This window comes from Thalassophryne amazonica, chromosome 10 (genome assembly GCF_902500255.1).
Source record: "Thalassophryne amazonica chromosome 10, fThaAma1.1, whole genome shotgun sequence".
NCBI lineage: Eukaryota > Metazoa > Chordata > Actinopteri > Batrachoidiformes > Batrachoididae > Thalassophryne > Thalassophryne amazonica.
In genome coordinates this window covers 67,143,169-67,157,720 of record NC_047112.1, presented here as the reverse complement: position 1 = coordinate 67,157,720, position 14,552 = coordinate 67,143,169, and the positions used below count along the sequence as shown (strand labels likewise).

General features: G+C 47.4%; 1 protein-coding gene across 5 annotated transcripts in view; it reads right to left on the bottom strand.

The window, feature by feature from the left end:
* The window catches only part of eps15l1a (epidermal growth factor receptor pathway substrate 15-like 1a), a 260,935-nt gene that overhangs the window by 72,768 nt on the left and 173,615 nt on the right, over positions 1–14,552 (bottom strand). For all 5 annotated transcript variants that reach the window (XM_034180180.1, XM_034180179.1, XM_034180181.1 and 2 more), the window contains exons 16-17: positions 14,234–14,431; positions 4,380–4,544 (exon numbers count right to left, since the gene is read on the bottom strand). In XM_034180180.1, coding sequence (XP_034036071.1) covers positions 4,380–4,544; positions 14,234–14,431 — 363 coding nt within the window. The remainder of the gene's footprint in view (positions 1–4,379; positions 4,545–14,233; positions 14,432–14,552) is intronic.

The window sequence follows — 14,552 nt, the reverse complement described above, 5'->3', positions numbered from 1 at the left end:
CAAATTGAGGTTTGATTTGTGATTAGTTCCTTGTTCCCACACTAACACACGAGTGGACAAAACTCACAAAACATACTTCCATAGAAATGTTTCTAACAGAAATACAAACGGGGAACAGAAATTAGAAAATAATTAGCAAATTCTACCATCTGTTCTTATCCATCCCTACAGCTAAAGAGGAGGTGGAGGTGAGCATATCATATCACAGGAACCAAGTGTGCACTGAAGCACAGCTGGCCACAAATTCAAACACATGGAGGGAACTGAAACTCAAAATAACCATTCAAGCTTTTAGGGCACCAGGAATAGCAGCCAAGATGAGGCCATCAAAGTTCAAAGAAGAATTTTCTATGTTTCAATATGACAGACTGAGTACTGCAGATGCAATATTTGTTCTGAGAGTGCTGATGGAGAAGTGTAGAGAAGGCCAGAAAGAGATCCATTGTTTGTTTGTGGACTTAAAGAAAACTATAGACAGAGTGCCAAGGTAAAAGGTGTAGCAGAGAAGTATGTGAGGAAGGTGCAAGATATGAGCAAGAACAGTCACCACACTCAGTCTGGTCTGCTTCAGGTTTCTTTCTGTCATCAAAATTCTCAAGGAAGTTGTTTTCTGACCACTGCTGACAATGTGATTGTTCAGGGGATGGGTCAGGCTAAACCTTATTCACATGAAGCATCTTGAAGTGACTGATGCGACTGTCATATTTGGAAAAATATTCAACTCAATCCATTGCCCAATCACCTCTGACCTTTATGTACCATAAATAGAATATTTCTATCAGTGTTGTTGCTATATAATAATAGAGTCTTACATTGTATTTGTACATACATACAACAAAATGTGTCCTCTGCATTTGACCATCCTAGTTATTAGGGTTGAGCCAGATACTCATTTCAGACGAGTATCCGGTATGGATAAAGCATTTTTGATGAGTACGAGCATGATACGAGTAAAACTCGTCAATGTCTGTGCTCATGCTGAAGGAAAATTCTCATTGGGTAACTGACTGTCTTCACACTCTGTGATTGGCCAGTCACACACAGCGCCTGCCCCTCCCTACACAGATCTCTCTCTCTGTACTTGGCTTGACTCTACCTCACGTTGCTCTCTCAGTACTCCTTAATTTTTCTTCAGCTCGCCTCTTTTTCGGTTTGTATGATATTTAAAGTTAATTGGTGAACTTGTTTCGTATCGTACGTGGTGCATTTGATAAGACAGAGCTGAAAATGGCTCGTTGTGTCGGTCACTGCCTCCACTCCGGTCAGGTTTTTTATTTTTATTTATTTTTAACCAGTGGCTTGCTCTTAGTTTGTTTGGGTGACAAAGTCAGTTGGAAAACTTTGCTCCTACTGAACGCGGTGCTTTTGATAGATAGGTAGATACTTTATTAATCCCGAGGGAAATTGTGTGACGTCTGTCGCTCTCATTCATACATATAAAAGTTACACAAGTTAAAAAAAATAAGTTAATGAATAAAAACAGCACAGAGACAAGTTAATAAATCAATAGTACAAAAATGGTATATAAGGTGCAACAAGTGACAGGAGTCAAGGCACCTGACACTATGTTTAGGCATTTATAGCCCCCCTCTGCTGCCACTGGCTGATGTGGCTACATTATACAGCCTGATGGCCCGATGAAAAAAAGAGTTCTTCAGTCTGTCAGTGGAGCATTTGAGGGAGAGGAATCTGGAACTGAAGGCGCTCCCCCTGCTTAGATATCACAGAGTTCAGGGGGTGGCTCTGATTGGACAGGACTGCCCTGATCTTGGAGAGTGTTCTCTGCTCCAGCACCCTCTCCACAGGGTCCAGACACAGTCCCACCACAGAGCCTGCTTTTTTAATGAACCGATTCAGCCTCAGAATGTCCTTCTTCCTCACACCGCCCCCCCAACACACAACGGCGTAGAAAAGAACACTGGACACGATGGACTGATAGAACATGTACAATAACTTGGAGCAGACCCTGAAAGAAGCCAGCCTCCTAAGAAAGTACATTCTACTCTGTCCCTTCTTATAGACAGCATCCATATTAGCTGCTCAGCTCAGCCTGTTATCCAGCTGCAGCCCAAGGTACCTATAGGTGGAAACCAACTCCACCTCGGATCCATCAATTACGATGGGCTGCAGAGAGGCAGGCGCCCGCCTGAAATCAAGCACCACTTCCTTTGTTTTGGTGGTGTTGAGTAGGCGCTTGTTTTGCTGGCACCATCCCACAAAGTCCCTCACCACGCTCCTATACTCCCCCTTTTGAGAAGTGAACAAGGCTGACATATTATTTCCCTGTTTGCCATCACTGGATGCTTGCATGAATCACCAAGTTCACACAGATCATTAAAAAATAAACAGTCTTACAGACAACTTACACACATACACACAAAGTAACCTATATTAATATTTTTATTGAATATGGCTGCATGCAGTATCTGACACTTTCTCACTGCACTTCATAAAAATAAATTGGCCAGTCGAACAACCTCTCTCCCTTTCACACAGTCACTCAGTCACACACACATGCACACACACCTTAATCAATACTGTTTAACTTTCTGTAGAAAAAAAATGCCAAAAACGTTAGGAAGAAAAAAATAACTGAACAAAAAATAAAAAAATAAAATCACAGTTTGATCATAGATTTAAAAAAAAAAGAAAGTTGTGTTGAGTATGACAACTTTTGTTCATGCATACTTAGTAGGTCATAATTTCCTACTGCACTGAATGTCAATTCTGAGGTTATGTAAATATCCATTCATACACTTAATATTCATGTTCTGAGTTCATAAAAAACTTGTTCTGTAAATAGTTCTCTTGTGATCAAAAACATTGATTTGAATCTCAATTTTGAGTCTGTTCTGTAAATAGTTTTCAAATAAACAATAAATATAGCAACTTCTGATCAATCCATATCAATTTCAGAATTAAAATAATGTACAGATTTAAGCCCCCGCCATTTTGGGTTAAACCACGCCCACTTCCGGTTTAGGCCCCATCCACTACGAGTACAGATACGGATACAGACAATTTAGATGGTTGTACAGATACAGATAGTGGTGTACTCCCTCACCCCTACTAGTTACAGTTAAAGCTTAGAGTAGAGCCGCTGCTCCTTCGTGTTGAAAGGAGCCAGCTGAGGTGGTTCGGACATCTGGTAAGGATGCCTCCTGTGCGCCTCCCTAGGGAGGTGTTCCAGGCAAATCCATCTGGGAGGAGACCCTGGCTAAAACCCAGGACTAGGTGGAGAGATTATATCTCTCCACTGGCCTGGGAATGCCTGGGGATCCCCCAGTCAGAGGTGGTCAATGTGGCCCAGGAAAGTGAAGTCTGGGGTCCCTGCTGGAGCCTGAACCAGGATAAGTGGATGAACATGAGTGAAGAGTGAGTGAGTTACAGTTAGACACAATCCAACTACTACGGACAGTGGGCTGCCACAATCCGGCACCCGGGCACCAAATCCAGATGTGGAGAGGCTGCTTTGGTCAGGGGCAGAGAAAGAAGCAGACCCTAAATAAGCATGTTTTTGAGTGTAGGAGGAAACCTACACAGACACGGGGAGAACATGCAAACTCCATACAGAAATGGTGGGAATCAACCTTCTTGCTGTGAGGCATCAGTGCTAACCACCAGGCCACCATGCTGCTATTTGGTAGAACTCTTGGTTAAACAGATATGAAGGTAAATTAGATTTTGAATATTGATAAATATAGACTGACAGGCTGCACTGCAGCATAGTTAGCTGGATGCACATGGTGGTGCAAATGCTGTGATTCAGTGAATATACTGGAAAAAAAATGGACATCTTAGTTAAATTTAGTCCTCTTGCAAAGTTGTCAGGACAGCGCCATCGCCCACGTGGCTCTGTGGGTCAGGCCCACATCTTGCAGCAACTGCATTTTAATGTGTCACACAGGCCTCGCAGGGGCAGTCCACGTATGGGGCAGCTTGAACCCCATTCACACCCGCTGACAGGTCTAGTTTTCTTTTCTTTTTTTTTATTATAAAAAAAACAACCTTTTGTTACAGTTATTGAGCAACAATATTGTTGGGGTCCACCCCCTTCTTTGAATGTTTGGGAGTAGACATTTAACAATCTGAGTATCTAATGTCTGAATATGTATAAATGTACACAGATACAGACATGTACACATTGCACTGTTGTTGAAAAGTAAATAAAAATTAAGCAAAAAAAAAAAAAAAAAGAAGGAAGACATCATTCAGTGAGCCTCATTATGTCACCACAGCTTCCAAATGTTCCAGTGGATTTATGTCTGCAGACAGCACAGGGTCCTTACTTCTGACTGAGGGTTAGGGTGAGCTCACGGGAAGCACAGACGGGGTTTTGTCTCTGCTAGTGTGCGTGTGATCGGTAATGCTGGTCTCACCGCAGGCGGGAATCCTCCGTTCTCCCTGTCACTGAAGCCCTCGCTCATGTCTGCCAAGTTGGTCATACTGCCTCCATGAGTGCTGTTCAACGTGTTGTTGTATTGCTCAATGCTTTTTGCCACTTCCTGTTGGCTGTCCTGAATCTGAGCCAACTTGCTGCGAGCCTGCAGGACAAAAACAGGTCCATCAAACACAAACTCTCAGATTAAGGGTGAACTTGTAAACTTTCCCCTTCACTCTTGCTGATATTCATTGGTCACAAATCACTCCTGCCACCTTTCTCCACCCACTCCACTCTGCCTGCACTCTCTTCTTCACCTCTCTACAACACTCTCCATTACTTTGGACAGTTGACCCCCAAGTATTTAAACTCATCTACTTTCACCACTTCTACTCCTTGTAACTGCACTATTCCACTGGGCTCCCTCTCATTCAGACACATGGACTCAGTCTTGTTTCTGTCACACTGTCCTTTTACATGCCCTGCACTACCCTCACATACGTCTCTGCCACTCCACACTTCCTCATACAATACCACAACTCTTCTCTTGGTACCCTGTCGTAAGCTCTTTCTAAATCCACAATCTGTCTGCGTTCCGCCGCAGTGTTCTTTGACTCACTGTTTTCTGCATTCCACACATCTCTAGTCATCTGTAGTTCTGGTTTGAGTGATTGTAGCAGCCCTCTCATTGCCTTCTCTTCCTCCACAGTGACCTCATCCTCCATCAGCTCCCCAGGGGGCCACCTGGACCACGGACCACTCAGCTCCCCATCTTGGACTGCCACCTGTACTCCAGTGCTACGTGGGCTGCAACCACCTGAGTCCACCACAACGCGGGCCAGGTTTCCACTCTGCCTACCTCCAAGACTGTATTCACTATTTATGCAACATTTGTGCTGTGACACCTTCCTGATTCATTAAATCCTATTGTTTTTTCATTCAGTCTCCGTGCTTTGGGGTCTAAGCCTGGTTTTCGAGTCAGAACCATAACAGAAGTCTCTGGCCAACATCATAGACTCCGCAGGGTCAGACCAACTTCAACAAGCCCTGTCTGTCCAGGGAACCTTCCCGGGTCAGCAACAGCAACAACTTTCTGCACTATCTGATCTGGTCCAGGACCTCACCCGACAGGTTTCACACACACACCGCACTGTCTTCTCTTACAGCTAAAGTAGATAAACTCACCTTAGTTTCACCCCCAGCCCAGGATTCCACTCTGGTTCAGCTTTTGCAGGCCTCCACGTCTCCCAATCCAGTCCCAGAACCATTTATCTGCCACCCAGAACCATATGCCGGTGATGTAAACACATGCTCCTCTTTTCTCATGCAGTGTTCCCTCGTTTCCTCCCAGTGTTCGTCACAATATTCCACCGATCACAATAAGGTCTACTACGTCATAAACTTACTCCGGGGGGAGGCTCTCAAGTGGGCTACCATCCTCTGGAGTACAAGTTCACCTCTGCTTCACTCCTTTTCTTGCTTTTCCAAGGAGTTTCGGTTAGTTTTCGATCACCCTCAACGCAGCCATTCCTTATCCCAGCAGTTGTTGTCCCTGAGGCAGGAACAGCGGAGCGCTGCGGAGTACACAGTCGACTTCCGTGTTCTCGCTGCGGAGGCCGGCTGTGACTCTGCGGCGCTGCAATGTGTTTTTTTTTAATGGGTTGTTGGAAGCTTTAAACGACGAACTGGCAGTTCGTGATGAACCGGAATCGCTGGACGACTTAATCACTTTAGCTATCCGTATCGACAACCGGTTGAAGGAGCGTCAGCAAGAGAGAGGTCGGAAGGCTGACCGTAGTACTGCCGCTCAGATCCCTCGGCGGTCTGGGAGGGATGAGCCCATCTTTCCCGAGCTCCACTGCTGTGTCCATCCCCAGACCTCCAGCTCCCGCTGCTGATGAGCCCATACAATTAGGCGGGGCCAAATGATCACTACAGGAGCGCCAGTGGAGACTGGATGCTGGGGAATGTTTATATTGTGCTGCAACAGGTCACATCCGTAGTTCTTATCCCGTGCGGCCAAAAACCAGTGCTCATCCTTAGACTCCGGGTTAAGGATGAGCCAGATCACATTCACGGGGGTTCAATCCAGACGCACCCAAATCCCGGGCACTCTTTTGTTTAATGACCGCTCATTATCTATTCCTGTATTAATTGACACAGGGACTGAAGGGAATTTTTTGGACCGCAAGGTTGTAGTCAATTCTTGCATCCCGGTGGAGGCACTTGACACGCACCTCTCAGTTTATGCTTTAGACGGCACTCCCCTTCCTGCCATAACACACAGGACGGTACCAATCACTCTCGTGGTATATGGGAACCACTGGGAACCTATCCAATTTTTGATGTTTTCTTCCACGTCCCCTTTAGTGCTGGGTCATCCTTGGGTGGTCAAACACAATCCCCAGATTGATTGGCCGACCGGAACTATTACACAGTGGAGTGAGGCCTGCCACCGTGAGTGTCTTCGATCCTCTATTCCGCCCAGTGCTGTAGGCAAGGAGGAGGTCACTTCACCTCCTGACCTGTCTTTGGTCCCCACAGAGTATCATGATCTGGCCGAGGTGTTCAGCAAGGATCATGCTCTGTCACTTCCCCCGCACTGTCCTTATGATTGCGCCATACACTTGCTTCCGGGCGCAAAGTATCCAGTTAGTAGACTCTTCAATCTGTCACGCCCGGAACCGCACCCGGAACGTGAGGCTATGGAGACCTACATCCGGGACTCCTTGTCTGCTGGGCTGATACGTCACTCGTCATCTCCACTGGGGACAGGCTTCTTCTTTGTCGAGAAGAAGGATGGAACCATGCCCCCCTGCATTGATTTCCGGGGGTTGAATGCTATTACGGCCTGCAACCGGTACCCACTCCCCCTACTTGATTCCGCATTTATCCCCCCTGCAGGGAGCCTCGATTTTTTTCCCAAAATTAGACCTCAGAAATGCGTATCACCTGGTTCGGATTAGGGAGGGTGATGAATGGAAGACGGCCTTCAACACGCCTCTTGGTCATTTTGAATATCTGGTCATGCCTTTCGGTCTCACGAACGCTCCCACCACTTTCCAAGCACTGATAAATGATGTCCTTCGGGATTTCCTCAACCGGTTTGTTTTCGTCTACCTAGACGATATCCTTATCTTCTCCTCATCTCTCCATGAACATATCAGACACGTGCGTCTAGTACAGGGGTGGCCAAGTTCGGTCCTCGAGAGCCACCTTCCTGACACTCTTAGTTGTCTCCCTGCTCCAACACACCTGAATCCAATGAAAGACTCGTTAGCAGACTTTTAATGAGCCTTTCATTGGATTCAGGTGTGTTGGAGCAGGGAGACAACTAAGAGTGTCAGGAAGGTGGCTTTCAAGGACCGAACTTGGCCACCCCTGGTCTAGTACTTCAGCAGTTGTTGGAGAACTGGTTGTTTGATGGAACTCACATTTTTGAACCTTCACACTCTACCATTTCCTTCCTTGGTTTCATCATCTCTCCTAACTCAGTCAAGCCAGATCCTTGTAAAGTCTCCGCTGTAACTCAGTGGCCAGTCCCGACCTCCAGAAAACAGTTACAACAGTTTCTTGGGTTTGCCACTTTCTATCGTAGGTTCATTCGCAACTTCAGTCTTGTCGCCTCACCCGTCACAGCTCTCACTTCCCCTAAGGTTCCGTTTCAGTGGTCTGCCTCAGCGGACAAAGCCTTCAGTGACCTCAAACACCGGTTCTCCACGGACCCTATCCCACTCCAGCCCGATCCGGACTGCCAGTTTGTCGTGGAGGTTGATGCCTCCGATTCTGGTATTGGTGCTGTCCTGTCTCAGCGGTCAGCCTCTGACAACAAGCTTCATCCGTGTGCCTTCTTCTCCCGCCGGCTGACCTCTGCGGAGAGGAACTACGATGTTGGTAACCGGGAACTTCTTGCGGTCAAAGAGGCGCTGGCAGAGTGGAGACACTGGCTGGAGGGGGCCGCAGTTCCATTCACTTTCTGGACAGATCACAAGAATCTCGAATACATCAAAACTGCTAAACGCCTCAATTCACGTCAGTCCAGGTGGTCTCTGTTCTTTGGATGATTCAATTTCAACCTGACCTACCGACCCGGAACCAAGAACAGGAAACCGGATGCCTTATCCCGCCAGTTTGGCATCTCGGATACCCCCTCCACATCGCACTCTCTTCTGCCCCGTTCCATGGTCGTGGGGGCCCTTACCTGGGATGTGGAGAGAGTTGTCCGGGAAGCCTTGGACAGACACCCGGATCCTGGAGGAGGTCCTCCTGGGTGGCTTTTCTTCCACCAGAAGCCTGTTCTGAAGTCCTCACCTTTTGTCATGCCTCCAAAGTTCGCACTGCCATCCTGGGGTGACTCGGACTTTGGGGCTGGTACGTCGTCGCTTCTGGTGGCCCTCCGTCCCGGGCGGACGTGTGTGCTTATGTCCAAGCCTGTTACCATCTGCGCCAGGGGCAAATCCCTTCATCAACCACCTGCGGGCTTCCTTCACCCACTTCCCCACCAAGCCGCCCCTGGTCCCACGTCTGCCTGGACTTTGTCACAGGACTGCCTACATCCCAGGGTAACTCAGTGGTCTTCATGATCGTGGATTGGTTTTCCAAGGCGGCTCACTTTGTGGTTCTGCCGGCGATTCCATCGGCCCAGGAGACCACTGACCTCTTAGTCCACCATGTGGTGCGGTTGCATGGCATACCCTTGGATGTGGTATCAGACCGAGGTCCCCAATTCACCTTCCAGGTCTGGAGGAGCTTCTGTGCGGCGCTTGGGGCCTCGGTCAGTCTCTCTTCTGGCTATCATCCTCAGAGCAATGCCAGGCGGAACGGGCCAACCATCTGGAATCCACCCTGAGGTGTATCTCGTCCTCCCACCCGACGGAGTGGAGGACCCAGCTTCCTTGGGTTGAATATGCACATAATTTACAGATATCCGCCGCTACAGGATTGACTCCATTTCTCTGGGTTATCAACCTCCTCTGTTCCCCGCACAAGAAGCAGACATCACTGTGCCGTCTGTTCAGGCCCATCTCGGACGTTGTCGTCGGATATGGAGGACGGCCCGTTCCGCCCTTCTGCGGTCTAAAGAACGCATGGAATGTCATGCCAATCGTCACCGCACTCCGGCCCCCGTCTACCAGCCCGGGCAGGAGGCGTGGCTTTCTTCACGGGACATTTCTCTGCAGACAGTCTCCCAAACTCGCACCTCGCTTCATTGGACCGTTTGTGGTTGACCTCTGTGCGACTCCGTCTGCCCCGTTCCCTGCATATCCACTCAGTGTTCCATGTGTCCCGGCTCAAGCCCGTTTGTTCCATCCCACTGTGTCCTCCTGCTCCGCCACCTCTGCCTGCCTGGATCATCAATGGTCACTCGGCCCTGGACAGTCAACAGGATCTTGGACGTTCGAAGGTGCGGTCGGGGTTCCAATATCTGGTGGACTGGGAGGGTTATGGCCCGAAGAGCGCTCCTGGGTCAAGTGGAGCCTCATCCTAGACCCTTCCCTCCTCCGGGACTTCTACAGGGAGCATCCTGATCGGCCCGGTAGGTCGCCTGGGGGCTCCCATTGAGGGGGGGTACTGTTGTGTGTCGTCCTGGTTCCTTCCCTCTCTCTCTCTTTTCACAGGTGGCATCCCTTGTGGAGCTGATGAGCACACCTGCTTGCAATCTACATGCCTCCATATAAGCCCTGGTTCTTCAGTTCATCGGCGCCAGAGACTCAGTGTTCACAACCTGGTACCTGGCCTCTCAATTTCTGTATTGACTCTGTCTGTCTGCGTTCCACCGCAGTGTTCTTTGACTCGCTGTTTTCTGCATTCCACACATCTCTAGTCATCTGTAGTTCTGGTTTGAGTGATTGTAGCAGCCCTCTCAATGCCTTCTCTTCCTCCACAGTGACCTCATCCTCCATCAGCTCCCCAGGGGGCCACCTGGACCACGGACCACTCAGCTCCCCATCTTGGACTGCCACCTGTACTCCAGTGCTACGTGGGCTGCGACCACCTGAGTCCACCACAATGCGGGTCAGGTTTCCACTCTGCCTACCTCCAAGACTGTATTCACTATTTATGCAACATTTGTGCTGTGACACCTTCCTGGTTCATTAAATCCTATTGTTTTTTTTCATTCAGTCTCCCTGCTTGGGGTCCAAGCCTGGTTTTTTCTGGTCAGAACCGTAACACCACCACTGATGAACCTGGCCTTCCTTCCCTTCCACTTGATCTCTTGTACACAGACTATGTCTACATTTCACCTCTCTATCATATCAACCAACTCTGTTCATTTAAAAGTCACAATCACTTCCATGCTGACAACTTTCTTCCTCTCCGGCTGCTTTTGGACACACTATTCACAGTTTCAATTTATTTCATTTATCCAGAGCCAAATCACAACACAGCTGCCCCAAAGCGCTTCACATGAGTAAGGTCTAACCTCACCAGCCCCTAGAGCAGGAGTAGGCAACCTGTTCCAGAAGAGCCATGATGGTGCAGGTTTTCTTTGCAGCCACTGACTCCACCAGGTGATTTCACTGATTAACTGATTCCATCTGCTCAAAGTGATATTAATCAGTAAAATCACCTGGTGGAGTCAGTGGCTGCAAAGAAAACTGCACCCTCATGGCTCTTTCTGGAACAGGTTGCCTACCCCTGCCCTAGAGCAAGCACAGAGGCAACAGTGGTAAGAAAAAAATTATGTTGAGGAAGAAACCTCAAGCAGACCAAATCAGAGGAGGTGATCCACTGCTTAGGCCATTCTAACAGTTACAAGGTTTTTTACAAAGTTTTACAAAGCTGAAGAAACAGAAACAGAACAGCATCCAAAACAAAGTGCATTATTGAGATAAGCATGCAATCATTGCTGCCACAGGTAGGGGGTTGCCTGGTGCCCTGAGATGCAGGGGCAGCATCCATCCATCACATCATCATGTAGGAATACATTCCAAAAGCAGACTGCAGTGTACTGCCTCAGGTTCAGCCTGGACATCCCGTATTCAATCCACTGCCCTGTGCTGTGCTGTCAGCCTTGAGGGATGTTATCAGAACTTTGGACAGTGAGAAAAGAGCAGAAACAGTCGGCTGGAAAACTACACCTAAGATATGAGTTCACCAGTAATAAATCAATAGGAAAGCAGAGAAAATACTAAGGTGACTGCCAGCTGCGAGCCCTAAGCTTCACTAACAGACCGAGAATTTAGATGAAGCTGAGGCCGAGACCTGTTTCGTTACTAATAAAATGAATTTAAAAGGATAGGAAGCATAGTACCATACTATGCCAGTATGCTGGCCATACAAAAGGGAGAACAGATGCGTCTTAAGTCTGGACTTGAAAGTCTCTGCAGAATCTTACTGTTTTACTGACACAGGGAGATCATTCCACAGAACAGGGGCATGATAAGAGAAAGCTCTGTGATCCGCAGACTTTTTATTCACCCTAGAGACACAAAGTAGTCCTGCGCCCTGAGAATGCAGAGCCCGGGCCGGTACGTAGGGTTTAATTAGGTCAACTAAATAGGGAGGTACCAGTCCGTGAACAATTTTAGAGGTTAATAGCAGAACCTTAAAATCTGATCTCACTGGGGTAGGAAGCCAGTGAAGAGATGCCAAAATGGGTGTAATGTGGTCTTTCTGCTTCATGTCAAACGTCTGGCAGCAGTATTTGAACCAGTTGGAGACCCCTAATGCTGGACTGCGGTAAACCAAAAAATAAAACATTGTAGTGGTCCAATCTAGAAGAAACAAATGCATGAATCAGGGTCTCAGCATCAGCCATAGACAGGATGGAATGAATCACCTCTTAATTGCCCAATTTCCACCAGCACCCTATTGGCCAACAGCACCAGGGATGGTTGTTGTCAACTCAGGAACTGACTGATCTGGTATGGAAATTTGTTTTGTGATTGGTATACGAGGTCTATTAGAAAGTATCCGACCTTATTATTTTTTTTCAAAAACCATATGGATTTGAATCATGTGTGATTACATCAGACATGCTTGAACCCTCGTGGGCATGCAAGAGTTTTTTCACGCCTGTCAGTTACGTCATTCGCCTGTGGGCAGTCTTTGAGTGAGGAGTGGCCCACCCTCTCGTCAATTTTTTTTTTTTTTTCTTCATTGTTTAGGAATGGCTCAGAGACTGCTGCTTTGTTTGATCAAAATTTTTCAAACTGTAAGGCACAACTGAGTGGACACCATTTGATAAATTCAGCTGGTTTTCAGTAAAAAATTAATGGCTGAGAGATTTTGGTCTGGTAGTGTCACCGTAAGGACAGCTCACGGTGCCTGACGGCGATCTGCACTTCGAGGCGGCAGCGTCTCGCAGTTTCAAGTTAAAAACTTCCACATTTCAGGCTCTGTTGACCCAGTAAGTTGTCAGAGAACAGAGAACTTTCAGAAGAAGTCGGCATGAGTTTATTCGGACATTCCATTGTTAACGGACATTTTGTAATGAAAGAACGTGCAGGCAGAGTCGCATGTCGGGCCGGACCCGACCGCGGGGGGTCGCGACAGGAAAAACACCTCCGTTGGAAACCTTAACGGGCAAGTTGGAACATGCCCAAGCTGTTAAACAATTTCTCAGTTACTCACTTGTTGAAAGCCATCAAAAGCCGCCTGAATTTTACAAATGGTTTTCAACACAGAGGTGTTTTTGCTGTTGCAGCGCACACAGTCGTTTCCGTGACGACTCGGCGAATTTGCACGCACGTCTTTCATTAAAAAAATTTCCTTAAACAGTGGAATGTCCGCATAAAGTCCTCATGCCGGCCTCTTCTGAATCTTCTCTGTTCTCTCACAACGTCCTGGGTGAATTAAGCCTTAAATTAGGATGTTTTCAGGTCGAAACAGGCCGACGACGGCGCCTGGAAGCGCTGAGCCACGTCCCGCTCCGTGGGAAGTCCTTACAGCGACAGAAACACCCCATAATCTCTCATCAGCCATTAAACTTTTCACTGAAAACCAGCTTAATTTCTCGAATAGTGTCCACTCGGATATTCCTCACAGGTCCAGAAAAAATTTTGATAAAGCAACGCGCGCTGTCTCGAGCAGCGTGTGAAACAAAGGAATTCAGCCGAGACGGCTGGACCACATCTCACTCAAGGCCTGCCCACAGGGAAATGACGTCACCGACGCGTGAAAAAACTCACGCATGCGCACGAGGGTTCAAGCATGATTGGTGGAATCGCACGTCATTCAAATCCATATAGTTAAAAAAAATAATAAAAGTGTCAGTTTCTTATCTAATAGACCTTGTATGTTTGGTTGGTAAAATTTACACCGGATCTCCTACTTGACTCCACCCTACTCATTCACCGGGTTCAGGACTACCACTCAGTGGCTGAGTTAAAACAAACAATGACAGCAGATAATTTTCATTAAAACATTCCAAATGCATTACATTCCTCTTGTGACCAGAAAACATTTCTGATTATGCCGGCACATTAAAACCAGAGTTTTCTCATGTATAAAGAAAAGTTATTCAATGCTTCTTAAATACATCACTTACTGTGCTAAGACATTTTTTAAGCCCGTTTTTGTCAAATTCAATTTTTTCAATCATCACTGAAATACGCAAACATACAGAGGTGGTGGACTTTGAGAGAAGGTGGACTTTGAGAGGCACAGCCTGAGAAAATCATCCACAGCTTTGCATCAGAATTCAGACAACAGAAAAAATTGGCTTGGACTGAGACTTATGATGAAGCTGATGAGAGGGCCCAATTAGTGAATTAATTTAGTGGACCTGGTGAGAGGAGCCATTTGGTGGACCGATCAGTGGACGTGGTGAGCAGACCTGATTTGTCAAGCTGATGAGTGCACCCAGTGTGTGGACCTGACGAGAAGCTGCTCTGAACTATGTGCTACCTGGTTGATCTCATCTTGTGTGGCCTTCAGAGATTTGATGATGGTCTCCAGCTGGATCTTTCCAGCAGCCAGACTCTGCTCCAGCTGGCTCTCTTCCTGCTGTAAGCGGCTGAGGTCAGCCTTGACCCGGCTCAGCTCCTCCTCTTGATTCTGTAGGTCTGACTCTTGGGAGTGGATCTGGCTCTGAAGAGATGAGATCTGGAGGCACAGGAGCCATTTGGGCTGAAATTTGAGGTTAAGAACTGACAAGAACATACTGTACCAAAGCAACTAATGTAACATTTCAAAACTGGGAACACCAAGGCTGAGAAATGTGAGC